Here is a 16,152-nt window from a genome sequence, read left to right as displayed (position 1 = left end):
CCATTTACAAGTGGTGCGAGCTTTGGGATGTTTTAGCTGTTTGATATTCAATGTTCTCACCTGTAAAATGGGGATAATAATAGCACCTACCTCCTAGGGTGGCTTTGAACAAGAGGGTGAATATAAAGCACTCAGCACCATGCTTGGCTCATAGGAAAGTACTTCATGAATCACAGCTGGTTCCATCATCATTTGACAACAATGTACTGCTCATATTGTTTTCACGTGAGGCATGTTTTTCTAACTGGATTGTAAGTTACTCATTGCAACAGTTTTGGTATCTCCTACCGTACCTGGTACAGTGTTGAGCATGTAGTTGTAGCTCAATTGGTACTGAATGAATGAATGAATGAAAGAAAATAAGTCATGTTCAGCTGGGTCCCCTATGTATCATCCTTAACCAAGTTCATTTTCAAAATTCCATAACATGAATCTGTGTCACTCGACTAAAGCACCAAACCCATTATCTCACTTTTTCTTACTATTGGCTCTTAAATAATGCAGCAATCCACGTGATGCGCCTCCATGCAAAATTTGCTATGGTCTAGGGGTAAATAAAACTAGACATTAAGTTATCACCATTAAATCTCTTGGAATGTGAATATGTACTCTTACAGAACTCTCACATATACTGTAACTAAAAGCTGGGATTATTGCTTCCTTTCATTACTGCCTTTGTTCACAGTGAGTTCTTCTTCAAGGGTCCATTTTGTAGCCATAGGGGAAAATAACTGATGACCTTTACATATTACCTGACATTTCCATCCAGGATAGAAACATTTTCAGTCTCTTGGTCTCTTTGTAAATTCTGCTACACACATATACCTCTTTTGGTGCATAGCCAGCCTACATTCTTAGGCTTTGGTCTATGCTTTAATGTATATTATCATATAAGCTGTATTTTTCAATAAGCTTGAAATTCAGGAATAAAACCAAAAAGAAGGAAGGCTATTACTTTTTTAGCTTTTAAATCTCCAAGCAAATTTCAGTGATTCTTTTTGGACTACAAGCTCTGCTATATAAAAATCAGACTCATATCTTAGATTTCTATGTCCCTGAGATATAAAACCTCCATATCTTCGTCCCTATATCCATGAAAACGTTCTCTGGTTGTGTCCCAATAGAAACCCATCTCCGAGTCATTTCTCAAATGTTTGTTAAGAATCAGATATGGAATGTGATGGGGTATGCTGTTGTTTCTGAAGCTGATTCATGATCTTTATAAAGATGAAAGTCTGAAACTAGACCCTTAGGTAGCACCATGTATAACTTCTCTGACCCCAACCAGAGGGTCTGCCCCTTGTCCTGCCATGGGGGGCTTCTGCCAAGGAAGTTCCCAGGGAGCCACATGTCACCATCCAAGGTGGAAACCAACAAATGTTTCTCTTGGAGGGTTCAGGTCTTTGACTCTAAAGAAAAGCACGCCATCTTTGACACAGAAGAGAGGGTCCGTTCTGAATTAATTTGCTGAAAATAGCCAATTTGCCAAATAATTTCTATGACAATTTAATTTTAGTTGACTGGAGATCATTTTGTTTTTTATCACAATATTTTAAAGAATGCTGAATATATCTCTGCTCCAGCTTCCTGCAGCTAGTTTGAGACTGAGAGGTAAAGAGAGAAACGCCAGGGAGCATAAGATTTCTTCACAGCGAGGTATATATCTATAAATATTTTATTTTTATTTATTTATTTATTTTGGACTGCATTGGGTCTTCGTCGCCGCGCTCAGGCTTTCTCTAGTTGTGGTAAGCGGGGGCTACTCTTCATTGCAGTGCACGGGCTTCTCATTGTGGTGGCTTCTCTTGTTGCAGAGCACGGGCTCTAGGCACTTGGGCTTCAGTAATTGTGGCTCGCGGGCTCTGGAGCGTAGGCTCGGGAGTTGTGGCGCACAGGCTTAGTTGCTCCGCGGCATGTGGGATCTTCCCGGACCAGGGCTCGAACCCGTGTCCCCTGCATTGACAGGCGGATTCTCAACCACTGCGCCACCAGGGAAGTCCTATAAATATATTTAAAAGAACACATTCTGGAAGAATGTATTCAATTTTTGTCCACCCCAACTTTTTTTTTTTTTTTTTTTTTTTGCAGTACGTGGGCCTCTCACTGTTGTGGCCTCTCCCGTTGCGGAGCACAGGCTCCAGACGCGCAGCCTCAGCGGCCATGGCTCACGGGCCCAGCCGCTCAGCGGCATGTGGGATCTTCCCAGACCGGGGCACGAACCTGTGTCCCCTGCATCGGCAGGCGGACTCTCAACCACTGCGCCACCAGGGAAGCCCCACCCCAACTTTTTGATGCTGTACCTAGAGACTAAGGTGAAAAGAAAAAAGAATATACTGCTAAGAATTCTTCCCGTTCAAGATGATGTTCTTATGTCCACTCAGTCTTATCTTTCTCCTGTCCGTCCTTCAGACTCCAACCGCAGTAGCGAGGAGCTGAAGCAGAGAAAAACTCAATAGTCCTTAAAATGCTCTTATGGAGACAAAGTGACAACGCACTAGTCCATTTGATAAATTGCTTGTTCAGTAAATTAGCTCTTTGTGGAAATGACCTTCAACAAACTAACCTGCCTCCTAGGTGACCTCGTTAGACACAACCCAGTATCTCCAATGAAGACATTTCACCCTTTTTACTGAGAACAATCATGATGCTGTTCATTGAAGTTAACAGAGTTACTTTGTGGGATTAATGAATGCAGTGTTTTGGGGGAAAAACAAAACGAAACAAAAAAAATTCTCGAATGTTCTGAGAAAATACTCCTTCAAATACTGGCCACTGTTGTGATACTCCTTGCCTCCTCATATTGCCACCACCTTTGTCTCCTTCAGTAGAGTCTCAGATTGTGGGACCAATTTGAAAGCCAAAGGAGGGTGCTTCTCAGGAACATTCTCTCTGTCCTGCCCCTTATCTGTCTGAAGTAAAAATACAGACGAGAATTTGGCTTAAGGAGTGTAGCCAGACACAAAATACAATAGGAAAAATAAGGGGTGGGGGGCAGGACCTAAAGGTTGTCAGACATTGTGTATCCTTTTGTGTACACTTTGTTTACATAATCTGCTTTGGGAGATTTGGTTTCTGATATCTCACCCCCAAATCTAGAGTATCTCGCCACCTCTCTCATCAAATTAGTACTCAACATCTTTGAGGCAACTGAGCATCGTGGAAGGAGAGATTGCTCAGACACCTCTTGTGGAGTTGAGGCCAGCTTTCCCCATTTGTGGCTCCTATATGCTAATCAGCTCCCCAGAAACCCCAGTTCCGATCCTCACCTTCTTGAAATCCTACTGTTTGATGCTGAGGAAGCAGACACTTGGAGGGGATCCAAATCTGGGGCTTGTGTGAGCCAATGTCAACGTGTGTTAAAGAGATAATCTTGAAAGAGCAAGAGGAAAATGAAAAAGAGACCTCAGAAAGCAATCGCGGGAGGCAGGACAATCCTTGCTCCGACTTCATGGTCACAGCGTGCCTGCCGCCTGCCAAAGGATGCTACTGTCGAGTTGCCTTCCTCAGGGTGGTCCTACCGCTTCCAAGCTCCACCACCAGGGAAAGAGATCACAAATGTTTTCCTTTTGTGAAAGTTCTCGAACTTAAAGGGCTTAACTGCAAATTTATTTTGGCAATTTTAACATTTTTGTCAATTTTAACGTATAAATACAAGACAATTAAATAAATCGGAGAAGAAATATTGCAAAGACAAATCAGCACTCACAGAAGTGTATTACGTTATTACTGTGGTTAGTCTGGGATACAACATTCACTTGAAATATATGCAAGGGAACCTTGGCGAAAGACCTAACTAAAGGTTTTTGAAATGTTCCTAGTAAGGACATACTTGAGGCACTGCTCAAGCAGTTGTAGGTAGGAAGCAAGACAGACTCGCTATGACTAGGACCAATCAGGGTTTGATACATATGGAAACAATAGCATTGCAGGATAGTTCACTGTTCCCAATAGCTGCTCCCCCTTGTCACTATACACTCATCAAGACAATTCTTTAAAAAAAAATAATTAAAGCTCTGGCTGGGCCAGAGTGTACCAGTCATAGCAATCAACAAAGTACCATGCAGTTGCTTTTTAAAGAACAGCAATATGATTTTTTTTTAATGTACATCTCTTTTAAAAAGTAATCCTACTCTACTCCCCTCTTCTGAAAGGCTCTGGGGATTTGAGAAGTGGCAGTGTATGTATCGCTTCCACATCATGATTTTTCTACCATATGGTCTAGATTACAGTTCCTTCCCTCTCGGTGCCCAAGGTATTCAGCTAAACACCTTGGTGCAGCTTCCATAATCTGATGATTAGGGAAGAGGTCAGGAGATGGGTGTCAGTATCGGATGCTATGTACGGTTGTACAGGTGCCACCCTGAACAACGGTGCATCCAAGAGGGTGAGTGGGGCAAAAATATGGCCCTCATTCTGTTTGCCAAATCACGAGCCCATGGGGCTGTGTCTGCCCAGTGGGGGCACCTTTTTCTAAGTCACTCCAAGGCACTATATGAGCTAATTGTGGCACTATCCGTTTACATTTTTCCAGTCTGGCTGGCGTCATTATTTCTTGATTTCAGTGAAGTTCCTGTATTTCACATCCCATATAATCTCCAAAAGGAGATTTAGAGGTCACTGAATCAGCAAGGATTTTCTGAATTATCACATTAGACACAACAGCACAACCGTGATTCTACAAAGAAAGAAATTTACACAGTAGAAAATAAATACCAAAAATGGAGAAGTAAGATTTTTGACATGTGGGTCACTAGAATTTATCTTATTTACAACAAAGGGATGCACGACGAAACTCACCAACAGGCTGAAGCCAACAGTGGCTTCATATGTTATCAAAGATAACTTAGCATCTTTAACTGGGGCTGGAAATGAACTACTTTGATTTTTTAAAAATGAGTCTTATTCTTAGTGTGTTGTTTAAAACCAGTCTTCTTTTAAAATGAAGGATGAGAAACCAAATCACAAATGTCTAAGAACCATGGTATAACGTCTTGGTTTCCTCTTCCAATAGCAACCATTGCGCTCAATTAGCTTATGCTCCTCCAGAAGTTGCTGAGTATAAAATTAGTTGATTTTCATACAACTCACATTGTGTAAAAAATAAGATTGGACATTTTCACACTGTCAAGCAACATGCTTTGATTTTAGGAAAAGGAATCACATTTGCTCAATAAAGTGTAAGCTTCCCCGCTTTGAAGTCCTTCTTAGAGCGATACGGTTTTTACCATTGCAGGCATCTTCTTTCTCATTAAACATGTGCTGTTTTCCAGTGAAATCATGGAGGCACACGTCTCCATTCTGAAGACTGAAAGAAAAACCATTCTTCTCGGTAGAAGCATTCGCTGTATGAGGAAAAACAAAATCAGCGTCATAAAGTATCCACAGAAAGCATTTTCAGGGGACAGGAGAAGATGGCGGAAGAGTAGGACGCGGAGATCACCTTCCTCCCCACAGATACATCAGAAATACATCTACACGTGGAACTGCTCCTATAGCAAGCATTTTCAAAATAAACAAACGTCACTTTATTCTTAAGTATGCACATGTAGAGCATGTCTTTTTTAAAAAAAAATGTCTGATATATTGTCATATTTTATTTACTTTTCATTCCTTTCCTAAGACCACTCAAAGCAAGCAAAACAAATTGGAGAATGATTCAGAAACCAGCTCTCTATGGCAGCTTTTTTTAAATGAAACGGTCAAAATATGAAGCAAAGCAATGTTTTTGATTTTAAAAGGCCCATTTCCTAACTCTGGTTGAACATATATTGCCTTCAAGTAGTAGCGTATGTATAATTTAACTTAAGGTAATATTCTGGTCTCTCCCAAAGGTTAACAGAGATCCCTCACAAGGTTCTCAGTTCCCTAAGATTCCTATAAAGTAAAACTTTGTACCAGAGAAACCCAGAGTGACAACAGTCCTGGCAAGAAAAAAAATCATCTCTCATACACTAAACCAGCCCCTCTGACTAAATCAGGATAAGACTGATTCCCAGGAGGAAACAACAGAGTCCAACCTCAGAGTCCAGGCCAGGGAGCAGGTGGGCCTCCCCAATCCCAGGCAGGCCCTGAATTGTGTGTGTGTGGGGGGGGGGGTGGGCACAGCTGCTGAGATCCTCTAGCTCCTTGGCACCATCTTTTTGACCGTTACACCATTTGAAGACAATGTAGAAAGCTGAATAATAAGCCCAACTGTTAGTTCCTGCCATAATTATACTAATAATGGCAGTGCTGAGAACTTTATAAGAATTATCTCATTTACTACCCTACGGGATGAGTGCTATTATTATCCCCATTTCACAGATGATGGAACTAAGGTGTCAGAAAGTAAGTGCTTTGCTTAAGGTTACATGGCTCAGAAGCGAAAGAGTCAACGTGTGATGTCTCTTCCAAACTGTGAGCTTGTGGCCCTGTGTACTGAGTGACACGGCTGCTAGTAGCCAAGCCTCCAAGGCATAACTGAAATAGGTAGTATTCACACACACTAGGTGACGGATGTGGCTAACACAGCTCCACCTCTGGGCATAGCGATGGGCAAGTGACTGTCTGAGGCTGCTGTTCTGATTTAGGCATTTTGGTTCGAGGACATTCTTGTGCAGGAACAATTTGACCTGGTATAATAAACAAACTGTTAAACTTCCAGCTTCTTTTTCTGTCATCCATCCCAGATCCTGATGTGCAGGTTATGTGGTATTAAACACGTGGCCATTTTGTTGACCTAAAATGTACCCCACCCTCACTGTCAGCCATGGAAAATAGCTGTGCGAAGTCAGCCACGTCAAACAGTTGTGCAAAATGTGCTGCCTCCATTCAATCTGATTCCCCGAAGGATGGCAACATATTGGTAGGCTAGGCAAGTGAGGCTTCGTCTCTGAGTTCTTTCTAGAATATGGAAAAGTATGGCTTTAAGAGCCCCAAACACTTCTATCCAAACCAGTAGGTTTGACTGATACGTTGTGATTCTGAGGGATCTTGATGACTCAGCTCACACCTCTGATTTCTCTACTTTGAACTCGGTTTCTCCCACTAATTTATGAATCAGCCTTGACTGCCACTGCCTCTACTCTGTTTACCTGCACTGAGTCACTCCCGCTATAGCAACTTGGCATAGAGCCCAGCTCTCCCTCTGGTATCTACAATAAAGAGCTAAGGCCCCATGGCAACTGTTTCTCATCTGATACGGCAATGGTTCTCAGCAACTGGGGGGCGGGGCGATCTTATTCCCCAGGGAACATTCCACAATACTGGAAGACATTTTTAGTTGTCACAGCTGGGGGGGGGCGGTGAACGGCTGGGTGCTACTGGTACCTGGTGGGTGGAGACCAGGGGTGCTGCTAGACACTCTCAAATGCACAGAACAGGCCCCACAACAGAGAGTTATCTAGCCCCAAATGTTAACTGTGCCGAGGTTGAGAAACCTTGATTTAGAGACCTCCTCTTGTATTTTATTTATTTAAAAACAATTTTTTAAATTAATTAATTAATCTTTGGCTGCGTTGGGTCTCCATTGCTGCACATGGGCTTTCTCTAGTTGTGGCGAGCAGGGGCTGCTCTTCATTGCGATGCTCGTGGGCTCTAGAGCGCAGGCTCAGTAGTTGTGGCACACGGGCTTAGTTGCTCCGCGGCATGTGGGATCTTCCCGGACCAGGGCTCGAACCCGTGTCCCCGGCATTGGCAGGTGAATTCTTAACCACTGCGCCACCAGGGAAGTCCCTCCTCTTGTATCTTAAAAGTCTATACAAACCAGTAGGACCTCCCACCTTTGGGAGGCTAGAAAATTATCTGGTAAGTATATGAACCTTCTCACAAATTTATCTGAATTTGTCATGCAAATAACTAATATTCTAAAATGATAAGTAAAGGCAAATTCTCCAGGAAAGGAGAAAGTATACCAGCAGAATTTAAGTTTTTATAAAAATGCAAAAGACATATTAAGAAGCCAAAGAAGAGAGAAACAGATAAGTTTTTATGAGAAATGAACTGCCCAGTCTTATGAAAGAAAGAAAACGTAATGGAAGTTCTAGCTAGAAATGTCAGAATTAATGAGTAAAGGAGGCACAGCAGCAATGATCTGTATGTATATTGGAGACATATATAGTCACCAATACAGGTCACAATTCATCTTCCAGTATTTGATATATTCATGGGGATTTGGGCACTGTCACAAGGCAGCCACGCTGTGGAAAAGAATGAACAAACATGACAAGCAAAAAATAGGCAGGTTTAAAAGTGTTGAAGATGTGTATAATTATAGATATACTAAAAAACTGATGTAGTCTTACTGAGTATTTTAGGTACTGCTTGCACAGAAACAGCATAGGACTGAAGTCTTTGGGCAATACTTAAGTCAGGATTTGCCACATTAAAACTTTTAGGTCGTCATCAATTCCCATCGTGAAAACTTAAATCTTTAAAAAAAAAAACAACCCCTAAATCTTAAAAAAAAAAAAAACTGCTCTAAAATGAATGAACTTGGATTAATAAACTTTCTCTTTTATAAGGGAACCACATTTTGATCCACTAGTCATACATGTAATTATACACTTTGCTTAGCAAAAATGCCATTAAAGGATAAAAGTGCTTTAATACAACAAGCACTAGCTTGAGAAATACTATATTGAGACATAACGTACCGTTTCCGCTCGTGAGTCCTGAGCAATCATTATTCACTAGCAGCGTGGTGGACTGGGTGGAGTTACTGTTTGACTGTAAGGAATTTGAAGAGCTCGAGACTCCTTGGTTTACAGTCTGCTTCTTTAAACCATTAGTAGCAGTTTTACTCCAGTCTACAGTAGGGTAAGCATTACAGAAAAACAGGGCAGAATGTTGAAACTCAGATGCAGGAGACAGGTCACAGCATAACTCATTCTAAGCAACTGATCTCTCGCTTCCAGATCTTACAGAGAATCCACATTTCACAGGTTGGTGTGATAAAATGTATTTTCATTTAAGACTGTATACATTCGTCCTTTAAATGACTGCCTGGTTAAAAGTAACCTATGTTCTCTGGGAACTAAAGGCCAAGCTAATTTGATTGTGTCTATAAATATCCTCTGAATTAGGTAATATTTCAGAGCCAAGGACTGTCTTCACAAGAACACAAATCGACCTGCTGTGATGACTAATGGCTCTTCAATCCAGGCAAATGATGGAACTCTAGGTACTGCCATTTTCCAATCTTGTGCAACCAGATCTTTGCAATACTGCAAAGTCTGTATTCATGGGTAATATTTATGCAAAAGGAACTTAGATTTTCAAAGAGTACCTCGTTTTTCTTATTTTCTTAAAAATGAGCTATTTGCTCTATAACCCAGGAGGGCATAGCTGAAAATAACTTCAAAATAACCAAATGTATGCTAAGGCTTATATATAAAGTCTGGCCCAATAACAAATAAATGAAGTCACTGACAACCAGGACCTGTGGAAAAAAGGTTGAGTCAAGACTTAAAAAGTTAGGGAGGTAAATATTAAAAATTTCTTTGGACAAATGGAAAGCATGCACTCGAAAGGAAATGAATTCTAAAAATTTCACTGTTGCTTCATTCAGGAAGCAGCCAGGCCACTAATTCTATTGCTCACTAAGTTCCCAGATGTGAGTAATTGGTTTTTAATTCACTAGGTTTTTTCCCCTAATGTTCACAATGGATATTTTGTGTCGAGCAGGCTCCATTCATTGATTTCCAGACCCGATATTCCTTTGGCATTAATTGCTTTGGATCTTAGCTTATACAATCTTTTCCTCAAGCTTTAAGGGAAGGAGAAAAAGTAAGGTAAATATGTACCAGAATTTTCAGCCAGTCGTAACTTTCCACAACACAGATACCGTCTCCACTGCTTTCTGACGTTCTCTTTTGCTACACAGTAAAAGATGAATATGAAAAATCCTATGGGGAGGGGGGGAAAAACATAACACAATGAATTCCAAACTAAGACTTGAATGTCATGAGCTTACTCTGCACAAAAGATAAAACCTTTGGCAGCCATAGGCAAAATGAAATTTTGCAGATTGAAAATAAAGCCCGAAGTCCTGGGAAAGTTTGCTCTCGAAAGGCACCCTGGGAGGACTCTCTTTGAAAGATTAAAAAAATACTTGTAAAAAGAATATCACTCCATATGTCCAAAATTAAACTCACTGTCTCACCTCTCACATCCTGTCATTGGCCTTCCCTATCTTTGGAATTACGAGCCATCTACCCAGGATGCCAGCTCAGACCTAGGCTCTGCCAACTAAAGAATGTTGCTGGCCATCCAGCTCTACAAGGATCGAGTCATAAGCCACTGCAGTCACTGACATTCAACACACCCTAAAAGGGTTTCAGGATGGAGATCAGGCATGAGGCGCTCTGTGCTCGGGGAAAACTGGTAGAAAAGGCCTTCGGATGGTTAGGTATTTTCAGGAGAAAATTTTATGAACCCAGTTTCTTGCATCTTCCCACACTTAGAAAAGCACTAAAAGCATTAACTAAGATATCTGTGCCTTGTGACAAGCAGTAACCTTCTGCCGAGATGTGTGCTTGACTGTACATACCCCTTCTCCAAACTCACACATATGCTGATCTCCCCCCTTACCTCTTCGAAGCAGTTCTTCAGAGCTTTCTGAGCGGCTCTCTCCCGGACTCTATTCCCCCAAAGAAAATTGAAACTCACAGCTCTCACATTGTGCTTTTTTTTTTTTTTTTTAAATATTTATTTATTTGGCTGTACCAGGGCTTAGTTGCGGCAGGTGGGATCTAGTTTCCTGACCAGGGATTGAACCCGGGGCCCCTGCATCGGGAGTGCAGAGTCTTAACCACCGGGCCACCAGGGAAGTCCCTGTGCGTTTTTAATTTCAGTCCACAGCTCCTACCTCCCCGTCCCTCCATATGCGTAATTGATTTCCAAGTTCTGTCAAATGCCATCTCCTCCTTTGTCTCACATCCCTCCCTCCTTCTCTCCAGTCCACAGCCATATCCCTTCCCAGGGCCTTCCTGCGAAGCCTGGGGCACTGCAGCCATAGCCTTGTTTACCTTCCAGCCTCCCTGTGACAGCCTCAAGGAAATTCTCCAGTGGTGTCCTGGCCACAACACTACAGACGGGAAGAGGCCCTCAGGCTCTGCCTCCACCCCCCACTGCATGCAGGCGCAGGGCTCCCCACACAGCCCCCTCGCTACCACTCCCCAAGGCTTTGAACGGGAACAAATATTAGCAGAATGAATGGGCGAATTGAGTTCTCCCTCTCCCCAGCCCCCAATCTATCTACTTTAAAACCTTCATGTTAAAATATCAGGTTTGCCTCTAGTAGGGTACACGTGCCCAGCCTGAAGACTGATATCTCGAGTACTGCACACCTTTGTCCACCTGCCACCCTGGGCAGCTACACTTGGTTGCATTAGGGGAGACATCAAAATGGGGGTACCCAAGGCCCAAATCAGAACCTGTATACATCTCTCCTTTTATCAACCCCAAAGCCCTGTGAATTAGGCTTTAGTTCCCTTTTGTAAATGAAACAATACATTCTTTCTGTCCACTCATATTCTAATGAGAAGTCATTCTAGGGAAATGAAAAAGAGGCAGGTTCAGTTTCCACGGTAAATATGCGAGGGGAGGTACCTTGCTTTCATGTTTACGATTAGTGTGATTTGGGCATATATTTTTTCTCTTTAAAATAAGTGTCTCTTACTTTTAGCATGCCATTGTTGGCAAATAAAACTTTTATAAGTTGTCCAACACCTGGATATACCAGTTCAGGAACTGTACATTGTAGGTAAAAATGAACAACTGTATGTACCCAGCAAGCACGTTAACTGGCTTCCTCCGAATAAAATAAGAACCGGTAGCCAAATTAGGCATTTGAATTCAATCTCAGATTAATGAACTATATTGCCTGAAAGAACTACAGGAGAATGCTCTGGGAGCTAAAAGCCACCAGCAAAAGATGAAAACGAGGGGATGAGAATGCAATTAAAGGCATCAACACAGAGGATTTGGAGTAAAAGGAAACCCAGGGACACGAATGATTGTTATTGTAACGTAAACTTATTAGCCTGCTCCGCTTTTAATGCCAAAGTGCGTCCATGAAAAATTAATCAGAGCCGGGACTTCCCTGGTGGCACAGTGGTTAAGAATCTGCCTGCCAATGCAGGGGACATGGGTTCGATCCCTGGTCTGGGAAGATCCCACATGCTGCAGAGCAACTAAGCCCGTGCGCCACAACTACTGAGCCTGCACTCTAGAGCCCGTGCTCGGCAACAAGACAAGCCACCGCAATGAGAAGCCCGGGCACCACAGCGAAGAGTAGCCCCCGCTCGCCGCAACTAGAGAAAGCCCGTGTGCAGCAAAGAAGACACAACGCAACCAAAAAAAAAAAAAAAAAAGAAGAAAAAAAGAAAAAAAATTAATCACAGCTGACAACTCTTTTATAATGCTGATCTAGAAGAATGAGTAATTTGCTTTCCTAAAGAATACAATAAGACCAAAGGAAAAAAAAAAGAATACAATGGAAGAGGGCTCCCAAATGACTGCGGCTGGGCTTCATTAACTAAGGGGAAGCTCCGAGGTCAAGGGTCACACACAGAGCCTGCCCTTCCCGCTGCATGTCAGGGCAGAGCAACTGCGTGGGATTAAGCACTGGGCCAGGCTGCTGCCATTGACTTCACATTTATCATTGTCTTCAAATCAAACACAGACCTAGGAGGTCAGAGTGGTGAGACCTCACGGGGACACTTATGGGTATGTGCACTTTTCTGTATGCATGTTCTACTTCAATAAAAAAGTTAAAGGGAAAAAAAGGTAAGGAACCAGGTGAAGGAAGAGTGAGTGACTCTCCCAGAAACAGTTCCCTGGTAGGTTCCCCTTGATATGTTTGTTCCCTCCCAGGAGGTAGTGATGGATAAGGAGGAAAAAAGGACCACTTCTTGAATTTAACGAATTTAGCCTTTCTTCCAAGGCTCTCAGAGCACCCTTTCTCAAAGTTAAATCTGTTTTTCCATGATTATATCTTAAGCTACTAAGTAAGCCACTTTGCAGATACTCTAACTTTTAGTAGCAATATTTTTCAGTTCGACTGGGTCATTCAGTGTGTATTTAGTGCTGTAGAGCTTACCTTGTAACGTGTTAAAGATGGCAAAGAGATACATGAAGGTGACATTAACTGGTCCCCAGGCAAAGAAGGCAAAGCCCCAAGTAATTCCTAGTAAAAACGTAAGGCCAGCAACACTCCTGAGATCTTGAATACTGGTTTTTCGCTGGGCTCCCAGTTGCTTCTTCTTTTTAATTCGAAAAAGTTGAACCAGGACCACAATGAACATGCTGACGTTCAGCAAAAATATCACACAGAAATATCCCACAACCGTAATATAGAATACAGCATTGCTGTTGATCCAGCAACTGGAATTGGGGGGAAAAAACAGGGAAAACATATTATGGTTTTTTTTGCTGAAATATGGTTCAAAATGATAACAATGAATCTATATTGTTTTACTGAAACATTTTCCTACAATTACAAGAGAAAAAAAAGATAAAACCTCTGATCTCCACAGCCATTTATAGCTCTAGGGGAAAAACTCCAAGAGGGTTTATTTTAGGACACTTGGTGATTGAAAGTATTTAAAAAATATTCTTTGAAGACATTAAAAGATTTTATCCCCTTTAGATCCTAGTAACTCTATTCCATGAGTCTTTACTAACATAGTGTAGCTGGTATTTTATTTTTATCAGAGGCTTATAAAAGTATTTTTGAAATACTTCCTCCTAATTCATTTTTTTAATACTTACATAGTAGCATGGCTTTTCTAACTAGCTGATCTCATTACATATATAACTGCAAAGCCTGCTGTAAATGTTACTGGATTTTATTAGGATGAGAGCCAGTTGATATGCTGATTAGAGCCTCCACTTTCTTGGAGAATTCTGCTTTCCAGTTCACTTAACATTCCGAGGGGGGCTTTGTACTCACAAGTCATCAGGTGACCCGTTGGGGAATTTCCCATAGGATCCAAGTCCATAGTTATCTGGAGATATAATCAGGACAATGGTCACAACCACAGCTGGTACCCCTGGAAGATGGGAAACATTGGTCACACACAGTTCTAATAACCAAAGGTGGTGAGAAGAAAGAATAGAGATCACGTTCTATTTTCTTCTGAAATAGCAGAGACTGGTGAGCTGTTCACCAAACCCAGTTTCTCTTCCTCCCGGCATGTGGCTGGCCATCTCCCAGCCTCTCTTACAGCTAGGTGTATGTGGCTACTTGACTAAGTCTTGGCCAATGGAACATGGACAGAAGTGATTTGCTCCACCTCTTGGCCTAGCCCATAAAAACCTCCAGTGAGATTCTCTACTCTTTTCTCCCAAATTCAGAGCGACCTTGGAAGCCCTGTCTTGAGGCAGAGTCTCCAGCAGCTTGGCTCCTGAAAAATCACAAGACCAGAGACCCCTCCACTTCTGCTAACTGGACTGCACATGAGTAAGAAATGACCTGCTCCTGACATTTCAGGGTTTGTCTGCTATGGTAGCTAGTGTTAGCCTTAACTTACACCCATCTGGAATGTAATTTTAAGGGTCAGGTGGCAGGCAAAGTGAAGGACTCCAAAATATACACCAAAGAATCAACCTGTTAGGGTTACCAGCAACTTCTGGAAAATCTTTCATTATGAACCCCAAAGTCCTCAACTGATTATCTGAAACCTGTTGATGGACTGAGATGCCTGACCTGATTGATTTGGGGGTGTTGATTGCCACGACACTGGCTCTCTCACTGGCTCTCCCAGGGCGCTTGGGCTAAGAGGAAGCATAATGAAAAGGCTCCTCCCCGCTTAAAGTGACCTTGGGCTGGGAAGGAGTCCGTCTCACCCCTCTACCCCATCACTCCCCACCCCACGCTGACACTTCACACTCTGTGCACACAGATCAGCCTGGCATACAATCTCAAGGCTCTGGTAAATAAAAAACAATTCCTTCTGACAGCCAGGTTGGGCTACCTGGTACCATCTAACATAATATTTCATTTAATTCTTTTGTATTTGTACCTTACGGAGACCCTGACATATGGTGACTTCCTAAGCGAGACACCTTCCTAAAAAGAAAATACTGGGGGTGTGGAGCTTTTCCTTGACAAGGGAATCTGACCATTCAGGATTGTACAAAGAAGACGGAATCCGTGCCCAAGATCAGAGGCAGGGATTTCTTTTTCTGGGAATAAGTGACTTTCTAGAAAGGTGTTGTTCTTCACAAAGATATAATAACAAGCAGGATGACAAGGGAGAAAAAGGGTCTGCAATCCTATTGCATAGGGAATATCTGAAGGAATATTTATTTAATATACATATATTTTAAAATATCTTTTGATGTAGACCATTTTTAAAGTCTATTGAATTTGTCACAATATCACTTCTGTTTTTTGGTTTTTTTGGCCCGAGGCATGTGGGATCTTAGCTCCCCAACCAGGGATTGAACCTGCACCCCCTGCATTGGAAGGCGAAGTCTTAGCCACTGGACCGCCAGGGGAAGTCCCTGAAGGAATATTTAGCCTGAAGAAGAGGAGGGAGTCTGGGAGGGATGGCGGCTATAATACAGTGGAAGGGATATGCATAAGAAATTAGAGGGCTTCCCTGGTGGCGCAGTGGTTGGGAGTCCACCTGCCGATGCGGGGGACACGGGTTCGTGCCCCGGTCCGGGAGGATCCCATATGCCGCGGAGCGGCTGGGCCCGTGAGCCATAGCCGCTGAGCCTGCGCGTCCGGAGCCTGTGCTCCGCAACGGAAGAGGCCACAGCAGTGAGAGGCCCGCGTACCGCAAAAAAAAAAAAAGGAAATTAGAAAGCCAGCCTCGGCTGTTCTCGAGCTGTGGAAATTAAGGTAAATTACGTCATCACTTTGAGCCAGGTTCTTCACCTGGTATTAGCAGTAACTGCCTTGCTAACTTCACTGACTTGTCTCTTATGGGGTCACTTGTGTGAAAATACATTGAGAAATAGAGCATTATACATATACATTACATGTAGATTATCTAAAGGACTCTTTGGCAGAAGAGGTATCAGCTTCTTATTTTTTCTCCTGAGAGAGCAAAACCAAGACCGCTGGAGTGCCACCGGAGAGCCAAGTGAACTTAATGGAAAAACAGACCTGCGGAGCTTTAGAAGATGGGCATTGGCTGCCTTGTAAGGTATTAAAAATGA

The 16,152-nt window shown here is 42.5% G+C and overlaps 1 protein-coding gene across 6 annotated transcripts in view; it reads right to left on the bottom strand.

The window, feature by feature from the left end:
- Positions 1-3,618: 3,618 nt before the first annotated feature.
- ADGRG2 (adhesion G protein-coupled receptor G2) overlaps positions 3,619-16,152 on the bottom strand; it is a 107,348-nt gene continuing 94,814 nt past the window's right edge. For all 6 annotated transcript variants that reach the window (XM_060291918.1, XM_060291923.1, XM_060291920.1 and 3 more), the window contains 5 exons: positions 13,934-14,033; positions 13,082-13,365; positions 9,783-9,884; positions 8,634-8,786; positions 3,619-5,342 (listed from right to left, as the gene is read on the bottom strand). In XM_060291918.1, the coding sequence (XP_060147901.1) occupies positions 5,158-5,342; positions 8,634-8,786; positions 9,783-9,884; positions 13,082-13,365; positions 13,934-14,033 (824 nt within the window). In that variant the 3' untranslated portion in view covers positions 3,619-5,157. The remainder of the gene's footprint in view (positions 5,343-8,633; positions 8,787-9,782; positions 9,885-13,081; positions 13,366-13,933; positions 14,034-16,152) is intronic.

The sequence above is a fragment of the Globicephala melas genome, chromosome X (assembly GCF_963455315.2).
Source record: "Globicephala melas chromosome X, mGloMel1.2, whole genome shotgun sequence".
In the NCBI taxonomy this organism is placed as follows: domain Eukaryota; kingdom Metazoa; phylum Chordata; class Mammalia; order Artiodactyla; family Delphinidae; genus Globicephala; species Globicephala melas.
The sequence above is the reverse complement of the archived record's forward strand: the minus strand, read 5'-3'. Positions and strand labels throughout refer to the sequence as shown.